The 13,860-nt window shown below is 47.9% G+C and overlaps 1 protein-coding gene across 4 annotated transcripts in view; it reads left to right on the top strand.

Moving 5' to 3' along the window:
* Positions 1 to 9,809, top strand: part of Bves (blood vessel epicardial substance) — a 34,942-nt gene extending 25,133 nt beyond the window's left edge. For all 4 annotated transcript variants that reach the window (XM_059272438.1, XM_059272437.1, XM_059272439.1 and 1 more), the window contains one exon: positions 9,269 to 9,809. In XM_059272438.1, the coding sequence (XP_059128421.1) occupies positions 9,269 to 9,393 (125 nt within the window). In that variant the 3' untranslated portion in view covers positions 9,394 to 9,809. The remainder of the gene's footprint in view (positions 1 to 9,268) is intronic.
* Positions 9,810 to 13,860: the final 4,051 nt, after the last annotated feature.

Raw genomic sequence — 13,860 nt, 5'->3', positions numbered from 1 at the left:
AGCCTATGTACATTTTTTACACATACCATAAACCATTTAGGGGTTTATTTAATCTGAATCTGACTTATTGTGAATCTATTGCTTTAAACTGCAGCATGACTAGGACTGAAATGGCAGCTTTGGCTGCTGGCTCTGGCTCTGCCCACCTCAGCTTTCCAACATAGTGGAACTACATTTACAGCCAGCTCTGGGAACCAAGCTCACCACTGACTCTGGGAGGCAGTGGGTCCATGTCTCTATCAAAGCAGCGTGTAGCCCAGAAACCTCTTTTTTTTTTTCTTAAGTACCAAAATCTGTGTCCACCATGTACCATGTTGCACAGGTTGCAGAAACCTCTGTGTAACTCGGCAGGAATCCATCATGCTGTAGCTCCAGCCTGCATGCTATGAACCCACCACAGCCAGGGGACACATCATTGTACCTAGGCCCGCCATGAGTGACATGAACTAGGAAGGTGCTCTTAGCCAAATTTATAATCTCTTCTTAAGCTCTCTGAGATTTTAGGTGGAAACTCTTGCCACCATGTGTGGGTGCCATTTGGAGCTGGTAGTTTTCCTGTGTCCCGCCCGGTCCACAGCCGCTCAGACCCAAGTAAATAGTTTTTACTTTTTATGTAAATAGAGGCTTATATTAATTAAAACTGCTCGGCCATTAGCTCAGGCTTACTACTGACTAGCTCTTCAATTTAAACTCAGCTCATTTCTGTTAATCTATATGTCGCCACATGTTCCGTGGCTTTACCTGTGTGCCATTACATGCTGCTCCCTCGACAGCGGGTTGGTGTCTCCTGACTCCAGCCTTCCTCTTCCCAGAATTCTCCTTGTCTGGTTATCCTGCCTATACTTCCTGCCTGGCTACTGGCCAATCTACTGGTTTTATTAAACCAGTGTACAAAAGCATTATCCCACAGCATTGGAGGTAGGCCCTGAGACTCTAGCTCGGTCCTTTTGTCTGTCCTCTCTCTGCTTCCTGACTTGGGAAGCAGCTGACCAGCAGCCTCATGCTCCTGCCACTGGGCCATCTGCACCACAGTGGACTGTGTCTCTTCTTAAGCAGGAGCCCAAACAAGTGCTTTTGTTATGTGTTTCCTCCTGGCTTTCCTCGCTGCAACCCTTCCTGGTCCTCCAGGCAGACGGCTGTGGAGGAGGTGTGGAGTTGGAGGTAGGAACTGCATTAAAGACTCTCACAGTTGTTGCATGTTCTCTTTGATAACGACATCCACCCCGCTTTGGAACATCGACAGTGTGGCTGATGCAGAACCTGATAGCAGGGTCTTCCTACATTTATTACTTTGGAGTTTGGATCATGATTGTTAAAAGACACTGTTCCTAATATTAAGTACAAATGTATTGTTTTCCTTTTGTACACAACATAAAAGTTGTCCTATAAGCTTTAAAACATCTGGATTGTTTATTTGTTTTTTGTTTGTTTTTTGAGACATGGTTTTTATGTAGATGATGGAGTTGACCTCTTGATCTACCTCGACCTCTCAAGTGTTGACACTGCAGATGTGTATTATCCAAGATTTATTTTTGATTGACATGTAACAGCTGTCCATGTTTATGGGCAGTGTGATGTTTTGATACATTTGTACAATGGGTAACAGCTTTTACCATAAGTCAGCAGTTCTCAACCTGTGGGTCACAACACGACCCCTCTGGGGTTCATATCAGATATTCTGCATATCAGATATTCACATTATGATTCATAACAGTAGCAAAATTACAGTTATGAAGTAGCAACGAAATAATTGTATGGTCACCACAGCATGAGGAACTGTATTAAAGGGTCGCAGCATCAGGAAGGTTGAGAACACTGCCTTCAGTAGTTACCTCGTGTTTGTGTTAAGAACTTCAGAATCCTCTCTTCTGGCTACTTGGAAATATGCTGTATGCAGTAACTGTAGTTACTGTCCTGTGCAGGAGCATCAGGAGCTCACTCTTCCTGCCTCTCTGTGCCTGCCATGCTCCAGCTCACACGGCACGTCGACTCTGAAGGAATTGTGTTGCTTTGCTTTCCGTGAGGGTGTTAGCAGGGGTGTGAGGGTCAGAGTCTGAGCCCCGGAAGTAACAAGCTGGGCTCACATCCCTGCCCTCCAGGCCAGTTAGAGACAGTACTGAAAAGCAGAGGAGATGTCTTCAGTGTGGTCACACTGGGAAGAGGAGTGACGTGGGCAAGGGCACACAGCCCTCAGAGCCGAGCCAGCTGATTGGACCTTTAGGGTTAAAGAGAGGCCAAGAAGTATGTGTGGCTATCAGCCCAGGTCAGAGCGTGTCACAATCATCATCACTGTTCACTCTAGTTCCTCCTGCAGGATGGTCTGACAAATTGTCAAATGTGCGAAATCTCCTTTGTCTGGCCAGCAGGCCCACAGCCTTTTCCTTTTCTCAGCATGCAATCTCTGGGAGAAGTCCAGTTTCTCAGAGTCCATTGTCTCCATGGTCTGTCAGCCAAAGGGAAGGGCACAAGTGTCTCTTGAGAAGCTCCTCCTCCAGCCTGATGGTGATAGAGGAAATGCACACGAGTCTCCGGTGCCTTTCTGCTTCTCCATCATCTGTCTGTCCTGTGGGAACTGCTTCTTGAAGCCTCTGGGAGGGAGTCATGTCTAATGTGGCAGTTCTGTGCCTTTTATCCTCATCCCCACCTTTTCCTCCTGTAATTCCCACTCTCCTCAGTTAGCCAACTCCTTGTCCTTTCTCTCACTTGTCACAGAGCCTGGCTCCAGCTTCCTCTAGGACAGGTTGTGTTCGGAGCTGTGACAGGGCTGCCGTCCTGGATTGCTCTGTTGTCTCCTCCCAGCTTTCTCCTCATAGGCAGAAAGAGGTTCTAGGATTCCTGCTGTTCACCCCAGGTGCCATGCAGCTGGGGACCTGACTGCCCATCCAGCTGGTCAGGGAATAACCTGAGAAGGACCCTTTGGGCCACAGGAAATTTTCCTGAGAGCCACCAGCCTGTAACTGTCCTAGCTACTACCCCCTAGTCTTGGCTTTAGTTCCCTGGTGTTGGTGTTGAATCGTTTTAGGGAGAATTGGGTGTGAAGGCAACAACCACATTTAGGTATTATTGTCCAGAAAGCTTCAATTCAAACTCAGTTTCCTCAATCAAGAAAAATGATGTCGGGCTGAGGATATACCTCAGTGGTAGAGCACTTGTCTAGCATCAGACCTTGGGTTTGATCCCCAGCCTAAGAAGGAAAGGAGAGAAGGAAGGGGGACAGAGAAGGTAGGGGAGATGGAGGAGGAGAAAGAAAAAGCAGCAGTGCCTATAAATAATGGAGGCAGGAAATGGATGACAATTCTTACAAAAAAGCCTTTAAGTCTTTCCCCATCAAAAGTTGTATAATCTAATTAAAGTCCTAACCCCTGTAAACTTTTCTAATTACTTGACTTGCTAAAGCAGTTAGCCAGATGGTTAGACATAATAATACTTTGAAAAGAACGGGGGGAAAAGTTGTGAGAGTCTACAGGGAAAGGAAAACACCCGAGAACGTCATCGGAGGGATGACGAAAGCGTTACGCCTTAAAATTGCTGTTTCTCAAGCCAGGAGGAGTCACGGGACAGACTTCCCATCGCAGAGCGTAACGTGCTGGCAGCTCAGACTTAAGGCGGCTTCCTCAAGCCGGGCAGCAGGCATGACCTTCACTCTGGATCTAAAAACAGCTCATCATCTGTTTACCCTCGTCCCAGGAGAGGCCCGCAGGCCCTGGTGTAATTATAAGCTCACAGAAATAGAAATGAACGTAATAGGCACGGAGTTCTGACTAATGGAATTTCCTCACTGACTATCCCCTCTGCGGTGCACGAGTTTTGACTGCCACATCTGATCCCTCCAGTCCATGGGTTAAAAGGCCCCCGTGGTTCTAACGCTAGACTTTTGGAAGACAGAAAAGGGTCTGTGGAGGGCCAAGCCTATCTCCACAGCATGTGTCTATTTGTAGAGCAGGCAAGGCCCTGTAGGGATCCACTGGGACCTCACAGTGTGCTCTGATCCGTTGACAGGCAGTGGCCACAGTCTCAGCGGCTCTGCTGAGGGATGTTATGTCACTCTGATGTCTGGCTCAGATGGAGGTCCCCCGGTTGCAGACAGGGTGTGACTGGGCCCCAGTCTTCAGCATTTGCTGCGGGAATGCAGCCCAGTTCTCTCCTGTCGCCTGAGCGTCTGGGAACCAGGGGTCCAGCTCCGAAGCAAGAGTGCCCCTCTAGCTGCCCCTGCTCATGAACTGGGTGTTTATGGGAAAGGCTGTGGAATTCTGGCGACAGGGATCTTTTGCCGCTGGGTGTAACGTGAAGGTAACTTCTTAACAGTTTTATGCCCTGTCTGGGATGCAGTTCAGTTGGAGACTATTTATTTCATAGACTTTTTATAAGAAACTGCTAACTAGTAGCCATAGCCTAGCAAATTAAAAGGTAATTTTTTTTTTTTTTTTTTTGGTTTTTCGAGACAGGGTTTCTCTGTGTAGCTTTACACCTTTCCTGGAACTCACTTGGTAGCCCAGACTGGCCTCGAACTCACAGAGATCCGCCTGCCTCTGCCTCCCGAGTGCTGGGATTAAAGGTGTGTGCCACCACCGCCCGGCAAAAGGTAATTTTAACTAATAGTAAAAATAATAATAATTATAATGATCTCTTCCTGACCATAATACATAGTTAAGCTCTCTGTCTCCCAACTATGATTGTAGTTTAAATAAGAAAGTGCAAGCATCCGTTTTCTAGAAATTTAATGGCTATGGAAGAATTACTTGCCCTCCCCCACCCCACTCCCCGATTTGGAATAGACAAGTATTGTAGAGATGTCCTGAACCTCAGAGTACCGTCCTTGAAGGATGCAGATACTAGAAAAAGCACTTGCGCGAGGATAAGCCCCATTTCTCCCTCAGCTCCTCATGCTTTCACATGTATATAAGGCAGACAGGACTTCCGGGTGAATGCTTGGGGACGCTTCAGTGCGTAGGATTAATGCAGAACTGGGCAAGCTGGTAGGAGAATGTATTATGCCTCAGTTTCCTTGAAATGTGTGATACTCCCTTATGTTTTTTGCCTGTACACCAAAGTGGTTCTAGATTCAAGGGGCAAGGAAATAATTTATAGCTGTGAGATAATGGGATGGAGTCTTCCCCTAGCCTGGAGTTCTCCCAGTGGATCTGAGTCCATCTAGGGACCAGGTGACCTCCTCACTCTTCAAAGCCAGCAAGTGTTGACAGTGGTAGATTTTTAGGCCAGGCCAGGTGACCCCATCAGACTGCTGACTGTGACATTCTTTGAGCCTGCGGCATGGGAAGCCTGGGCTAACTGGAATGGTTGTCAGGACTGGGTGTGGCTGTGATTCCTAGCCAAGAGTCAGGCAGCCAGGAGCCGCTGGGCAGTTGCTGGCGGCAATAATTGGCTCGTTCCTCTCCTTTGCTTGTCTGCCCTGGAGGAGACAAAGACAGGGAAGTGGCATTGCTGGAGGGCTGAGCCACGGGAGCTCCCAAACCTGGCCACAAAACTTGGGGGACAAGTCCATCGCCATTCTCAGCATTGAACCCCGCCAGGCTGTCAGGGCGCCTGGTTGGTCCTCCTAGGATGTCTGTCCAAAGGCTTCTTCCCATTGTGTTGTCAGTTGTCTGAGGATGAGGTAGAAACTCTAGTGTGGTGATGTCCCATCATCCTGAAGGGTGGTTTGAGCTCCTGAGGAACAGAGAAGTTAGATTCTCTGTGTGTGTATGGGGTCGGGTTGGCTGATCACATCCTCAGCACGTATTCTAGGCTGACCTTGCACTGACTGCAATCCTCTGCCTCAGCCTTCCAGGTGCTGGAATTTCAGGCATGCATTACCCAACACCAACCCCGTCCAGGCACTTGTTTGTGCTGAGAAGACAGGAGAGCTTTAATAGTTGATGGTACTAAGCAGACAGAGCTCTTGGCCATGTGCTGAGAGTGTCCTATCAGTCTTCCAGCAGCCGTGGGGGTGAGGCCTAAGCACCCAGATGTGAGGGTGAGGCCTAAGCACCCAGATGTGATGGGCGAGGCCCTAAGCACCCAGCAGCGAGGGACAAGGTTCTAAGCACCCGGCTGCAAAGCTACATACACCCTGTTCCCTACCACCAGTACGACACAGGCTACATATGTAGTGATCGAGACTGAAGACTTAAGAATGTTTTTAGAGTTGGGATGAGCTAGAGTCCCTGTGTCCCAGCACCAGACCCACTAATTTGGAGGAAGGCTCTGGTACTCCCCCACCGGGGCTGGCCTTGACTGGGAATCAGTGTGGTGACTGTGTCTCCCACAGCTTCAGCCTGTCTTTTGACAGTTTCTGTGGAGTGCTGCAGGGCAGGGCACCGCCAGACACTTAAGTAATTATGAAGGGCCTGTCCCGGTAGGCTGACGAAGAGAGGAGGTGGTGGGTCCACCTCTCAGCATGCTTGTTTTCCAGTAAGGAAGAGGCTCACATCACCCCATGGTGTGATGCAGAACAGAGATGAACATGGTGGAAGGAATTAGGAGGGATCAGACTTGTTAAGTTTCAAACAAACGCCTGAGGTGTCTGTTTAGCACATCACAACAGACCTGGCTGCCAGGTTCTCCCAGCATCCCCCAGTCCCTACAGTCACGGGGAATGGCTGGCATATCCCGCCCCCTACTCTGAACTCTCCATGGGGCTGGGGGTCTGGGCTGCCCTTCCCCAGCTGCCCTTTTTTATATAATCCAGACATTTTGGCTACCCGGCCCTTTGGGACCGTTGGCCTCCTGGCTGCTGCATGTGGTTCCCATCTCTCCCTCCTCTTCCCCATCTCTCCACATGGCCCAGCTCAGTCTGGCCGTGTCCACACTGGACTCTCCCAGACGTCCCTGTCCCCGCCTCTTCCTATGTTCTCCCTTTTATCTACAATAAACTTTCTTCTCCACCACCCCTAGGAGCAGTCATGTCCTTTCCTTTCTTTTTATTTCTTTTTTTCGCTGAATACTGAGGAATTGTACAAAGAATGGGTAGAAATCTGACAGAGGTGGGCATTCCAGATAGAAAAGCAAGGAGAGAGAGAAAGGCTAGGCTGGATTTGGAAAGCAGTGAGTTCCCAGGGACTTAGGAACACCTGAGAGCCCTGGATGTTGCCCACTCCTCATCCTTTTAATGCTACACATTAAGAATTGCAACTTTTTTCCAGGAAGATACCATGGGGATAGAATAAAACTCTTTCCCAGAAGAGCTAAAAGTTCTTGGAAGGTTTTCCTCGACCATTTCCAGTTATATTGGAACATTGGAAGTTACGTATTTTTTTTTCTGTCTAAAAAGATAACAGATATTGGGTTGAATAGTTGAGAGCCTCATCCCATTTGGGCTCTAATGTAGAGCCCAGTCTCATGGACCAGACACTATCATCCCTGGTTTGATAAATGGCCTTGAAAACTACAGATCAATTAGCCCCACTTCTTCTACCCAGATGAACTGGGTGTGTTTGTTATGTGCCTCCGCAGCCATGGCTGGACGTTGTGTGGTATTGATTGGGTAATGCTCTTAGGCATGCTGTCCTCAGGGTTTTATGAGACTGTGAATTCTCAGCCTGTGTGAATATTTTATGAGATTCAATCATAACTAGAGGCTATGATGGAAGCCATGGCCAAGGCAGTTGATATTGAGAAACACAATCTGCTGTTTGAGCACAAATCCCATTTCTGGTGAGGCGGTGACGGGTTTTGGTAATTGTTTTCCCTTAGACCACTGACCTCCAAAGGCTGAATCAATTAGTGTTCTCACAAACATGAACAAGGTGATCATTCTATTTCCCATACTGATCTAAGAACTTAGAAATTGCATATGCCTCCTAAGAGCTTGCCAGGTAGGCACCATCCTTACTGGTCCTGTTTCACAGGGAAGGAAACAGGCAGGAAGAAGTGAAGCGCCCTGCCCAAGCACACAGCCAGAGGGCAGCGCAGTGGGAACTCAGACCCTGGAAGTGTTTTCCCAGCTTGTCCGGTGTTGGCCACTGTATGTACGGCCTCTGTCATTTATGGAACTGTCTGTTGTGACGGAGTGCAGAGCACCTTACTGCACCGGGACCAGCCTGAGGCATGCCTGCCCTCCTCCTCATCGATAGCTGCAGTTGCTGGGCGGCTTGCTGTTCTGCCTCTCTCTCAGCAAGTGTCAGTGACCTTGTGTAACTTCCGTGTGGCCAGTCTGCTTCACAGCTGAGATCGTCTGTGAGCTTTTGTTAACCAAGTATTCAGTGTTGTGTGTCGTCCATTGTTCTTCCCCAACACAGCTCAGCAGTAGCTGACTGAATGCCACCAGCGCTGTGGCTAGGCATAAAGGGATGCACGGGTGTAGGGGAGGGTGAGGCAGGTAGACTCATTTACATACAGGCTGGATCTTGACCTTGAATGCAGTGATGAGAAGAAGGGAATTCAGGCTTACGTTGTTAAGGTGAACAGGTCATCACACATCTTCAAGTCTACTTTATAAAAACTCACTTTTAGGGCCAGCAAGATGTCTCAGCAGGTAAAGGCACTTTCTCCAATCCTGACAACCCGAGTCCAATCCCTAGGACCCATGGGAGGGTCCTAGGAGAGAAAACCAACTCATGAAGGTTGTCCTCAGACTTCAACTCAAGCCATGGCACAAATGCACACACACACACACACACACACACACACACACACACACACACACATCTACAAGCATACACAATACATGCTGTCCTTGTCAGGCACGAGGTCATTGGGGTGAGTGTACCATGAGCTTTGGGTGAATGAGTGGGTGAACGAATTTCTCTGGTCGGTTAGCATCTGCAGACCCTCAGATGCCCTCCCCCGCTGTATTTCTCCCACTTTGCTCTTCCAGTCCGAGCTTTCTCTCTCACTTCAGTCCTGGAAGTAGGTGGACCTGTGGCGGCAGGAAATGTACTTTTAGGTTCAAGTCTGTGGTTTGGAAACTGAACTTGTTCTTAGGGAAGGAGATACGAGTTAAAGCAACTTTCCAAGGCCAGTATGAGTTAGATGGAGTCACATCAAGGATACTAATGTGGAGCATGTATGCGGAGACAGACCTTGGAGCAATGGCCCGGGAAGTCTGCACATTTGTGAGGCTCATGCTGCTCAAACACATGCAGCAGGGTCTGTTCAGGTCTGTTCTCTGGACCGAGAGTCTCACTCTTGACTTAGCTGCTCAGTGGACCACGTTGAGACACGCGGGGTGCCGCGTTCCCAGAACGAGCTCTGCGTCCCCACGTGCTTTGGTCTCCAGGTGTGGGCCACCATGTGCATTCAGCAGTTTGCTCTTTGTGCTTCCTTACAGCTGTGTCCTCCCCGCAGCATCGAACCTCTGCCAAGATGAAGCCGATAGAGGAAGGGGCGGAAGACGACGATGAGGTCTTTGTGCAGGTGTCCGCAGATACACTTAAAACCCATCGGTTGCACTGATGAGCGTTTAAGTGACCAAGACGGGAGCTTCCTGAGGAGAAGTACCACGCTCTGCTGTGACTTTTAGGTGGTTTGCTTCTGTCCTGCCAGATGGGAAGTGAGGAAGGGCCGTGGTCAGAGGTGTGTGCTGCTTGTCCTGGCAGTCAGCTCCTCAAGTTAGCTGAGCCTTCTGACTAGGCCTTGCTCTATTTTGAGATACGTATTTTCTCAGTAGATATATTAATATTATTTTAACTAATCTTATAGCTGTCAACACAAATGCCTTTTCACTTATTTTTCTAAGTGTGGCTCTGTTTTCCTCACATGCATTTTTTTCTCTGTCATGGTAATTTAGAACGAGTTGTTCTTTTGATCATTTTAACAGTGTAAGTCGAAATTGAGGCTGACATGACATTAAAAATTTTACCTTTCGTTCAGTTGACTTTTTCATGACAAATTTTGGAGAAAGTTTGATTTGTCTGCTTCTGTTTCCTGCCCCGAGACCAGAAGTGCCCCCCACTAGGTAATCCTCCTTGTTTGGGTTGCAGATTGGTTGGTAGTGACCACCCTCATCCCTGCCATTGTGAGCGACTCTGAAGCCTGGACAGTGGTAGTGAGTGTGAGCATTTCTGAGCTCCGTGCCGATGTGGAGCTAAACTCAGCTCTCTGCCTTGTAATCTGGAGCCATCTTGGCCACATGCTCAGCTGTGAGGACGGAAGGGAGATGGGCTGAGCAAGGGCTGGCGTTAGAGGAAGTGAGGGGGATCGGCTAGGGTCACTGAAAATCAGCTTTGCCCTTCAGTCTGTTTCTGTGATCCCATATTGCTCCTCTAGAAGCAGGTGTACTGAGCCAGACACAGTGACTCACACCTGCAATGCCAACACTTGAGGCAGGAGGACAGAGAATTTGAGGTCCCCTAGTGAGACTTTGTCTCAAAACAACAATATTTTTTTAAGGGCCAGATAGTTCCAGAGCTGTGGTGCCTGACAACCAGGGGACACTTTCTCCATTAGCACATGAGAGATGTGATAGTGTGGATCTCAGTTTCCATGAAACTACTTAGCTGGCCCACACATAAGGCTAGTTTACCGTCACTCTGGAAATGACACCCCCTGAGGAGACAGGACTATCAGGTTCCACTGTGGCCACTGTCTGCATGTGTGGTGACTCCACAGACTTTGCAACCCCAGATGGTAGAACAGGTAAACTCCACCGATCGGCTTGGATCTAGGTGAGGTGTCCGGAGTGCTGGCAGTGGAGCCGTTTGAAAAGCACACTGTTAAAAGGGGTCATTTAGAATCATTTACTCTTCTCGTGAAAACGTGGGCGTATCAGTGTCGCAGGTTACAAAGATCGTAATCTCATGGTGAGGAATCTTCAGAGAGCCACTTAGTCTGAGTAAGAAACTTGAAACTATGTTTAAAGCCGTACCTCCAAGGAAGACAAAGAGCCTTGAGAACAGGAGCCCAAAGCCATTGAATAGCCCTCCCATGTAGGCTTGACTGCAGGGGAGCAGAGAAGAGAACAGAAAAGGAGTTCTAAGTGTTAGGTCTGTGGACAACTTTAGATTCCTTTACACAGGTGAGCAAGTGTATTTTTGTACAAAGCATAAATTAATAGATTAAAGGATGTTTGTACCAGTCTCCAAAAAGATGCTTCTTCTGATGTTAGCATTCAGTCAGCTCTGAGGTCAATGTTCAGAAAATGCTCTGCAGAAATTAGTCTTATCTATATCCCTGATCTATGTTTAAATGTTGTATGACCCTAATACAATATTTATACCAAAATGTATTTGTCATTTAGAATATTTTGAAAGCCCTCAGAACATTTATATTTATAAAACAGCACAGATATAATACAGATCCGCAGTTAAATTTCTCTATCTTATATTAGTCATAATGGGTGCTATGCTACCTTACAGTGCTTTCTGAAGCCCTGATTCTCCCTGTCACCCTGTTACACGCTAACCGTTCGGCACCATTTGTCTTCGGCTGCTCTCCCTGTGTCAGAGGCTCTCTGGGGTGACTACTCCCTGTGTGTCAGAGGCTCTCTGGTGTCTGAAGAGTTGGTGGGTTTTTTGTTTTTTCTTTTTTTAACTCCAACATCAGTCTCTGCCTCCTGATCCCATTAGGGCCCTAAACACGCATTTGGATACTGGAACCGTCTTTAGGAACAGCTGGTGGGACCTGCATACTTCTGTGTTTCCAGTGTACTCAGGTGGAGGCATGCCCTCCAGGAAAGGTCCCATGCTAGGTGGTGGCTCTCAGCCTCCCAGTCCACCCTTAGGGCTTGGTCTCCCCACAGATCCCTGGGGTGCCGCTCCAAGGGTGCAGTTTTGATTTGAATCCATTTGTTTTCATTTCTACAACTGCTCTGTGGAGACCTTTGCCCCTGCTGTGCTTGTTTCCTTTTCCTTCCCTGGTTCCCTACTTTCCTGTCACCAAACCAGAGTGATGGAGCTCCCACCTCCTCCGCTCAGTCTCCAGGGTCGACAGCTCTGTGCTTCAGCTCTCTATCCATAGGACAGCAGCCGGCAGCAGCCATGCTTTTATTACCACAGCCCCTCATAATACCTGGGGGATTACGACATAGTGTAGTGTTGTAATGTAAGGAAACTGATGGTAAGTGCCATTTATGGGTTTTCTGTTAAACTTGCGAGCTAGTTTTGAGATGAAGCATTTCATGAATGCTTTATGAAGACATGTTACAGGAAGCTTCAGGTGCCATTTATTTTAACATTCATTTTATATTGAAGGTATATGTCTGAGTATAGTGTTATTGTTCAAATTAACTTCATACATTGTCATTTGATCCAATAAATTTTTTTCTTAGAAAAAAATGTGTGTATTTTCTGTTTCATGCCTCTTATGCTCAAGAGCAGGGTTTGGCCTAGTTAACTCCTTAGCCACTCTGCTAAGGAGCCCTGAGAGGTAGTGCTATTGGTTTGGTTTTGTTTTATTAAGTGACCCAGGTCTGCTGTCGTCACTGTGTTTGGCCAGGATAAGAGGATGTTGCAAGGCATGTCAGCAGTTGACTGGATACAACCCCAAAGCCTTTGCACTTTCTCTTCTGGGACAGAGATTCACATCTGAGCATCCCTTCTAGTTTCAAAAGGTCTGACAGTTCAGAGGTCTCCTGAAAGAGTCAGAGGCCCCTGCACCTGCCCTGAGACTGAGGCCATTTTGTTCTTAGAAACCCACAATTTATTTCACCATGTCTCCAAGGTTTTTTAAAAGTTGATTTTATTATATGAGTGTTGGTCTGCATGTGTGCACCATGTGCATGCCTGGTGCCCACAGAGGACAGAAAAGGGTGTTAAATCCCCTGGAACTGAGTGAGTTACAGACAGTTCTGAGCCCTGTGGATACAGAGAACTGGACCCGGGTCCTCTGCAAGAGCAGCCAGTGCTCTTAACCACTGGGTCATTTCTCCAGCCCCAGGTTTATTCTTAGCAAAATAATAAATACCTTAATTCTCTACTCTGCCATCTCCTGTGTCAGAACAAGCCTAGACTCATGCAGTTCATGTCAGTGCTGCTGTCAAAGTGTAGGGAGCAGATTAAGTACTGAGTGAATGTATATTGTTGACATTCACATAGCCTTGTCAGGGACCCGTGCTTCAGGCCCATGGAAATTTGCAAAGCTTTCCCTGGTGCAAGTACAAGTGTTTACAAAGGATTGACCAGTGTATATAGCAACTGTCAGCCACAGCTTCCTCCTGGATGACAGCAGCCTGACACTGTTTCCCTATAGACACCTCCTGAGGAGACTATAAAGCTGCCTCTTCCCTGTTCACTGTGTACCATAGACCTGCTCCCTGTTCACTGTGTACCACAGACCTTCCTGTTCACTGTTTACCACAGACCTGCTCCTTGTTCACTGTGTACCACAGACCTGCTCCCTGTTCACTGTATACCACAGACCTGCTCCTTGTTCACTGTGTACCACAGACCTGCTCCCTGTTCACTGTGTACCACAGACCTGCTCCCTGTTCACTGTGTACCACAGACCTGCTCCCTGTTCACTGTGTACCACAGACCTGCTCCCTGTTCACTGTGTACCACAGACCTGCTCCCTGTTCACTGTGTACCACAGACCTGCTCCCTGTTCACTGTGTACCACAGACCTGCTCCCTGCTCCCTGTGTACCACAGACCTGCTCCTCGTTCAGCTGACTACAGTAAACCCACTTCCTTTATTCAGATATATAAAATAAACTAGCTAACCTCCAAGCCTGCTGCTGCTGTGTTTCCATCAGAGCACACGGGAAACCCAACCGTCAGTTCCTCTGTCCATGTCTGTGTGTCTGTCCTTCATTGTCATCCAGTCAGGCCAGTCCCTGAGCCTTGCAGGTCCTGGCATCAAAGTAATTGGAAAATTTGCAAGCTGAGATAAAAACTGTTCTGATAGAGCCTGCAGACAAAAGCTAATGGTTTCTTTTAATTATTTATTTTTGTGTGTACATGTACATACCCGGTGCCTGCAGAGA

This window comes from Peromyscus eremicus, chromosome 8b (genome assembly GCF_949786415.1).
Source record: "Peromyscus eremicus chromosome 8b, PerEre_H2_v1, whole genome shotgun sequence".
NCBI lineage: Eukaryota > Metazoa > Chordata > Mammalia > Rodentia > Cricetidae > Peromyscus > Peromyscus eremicus.
The sequence above is the reverse complement of the archived record's forward strand: the minus strand, read 5'-3'. Positions and strand labels throughout refer to the sequence as shown.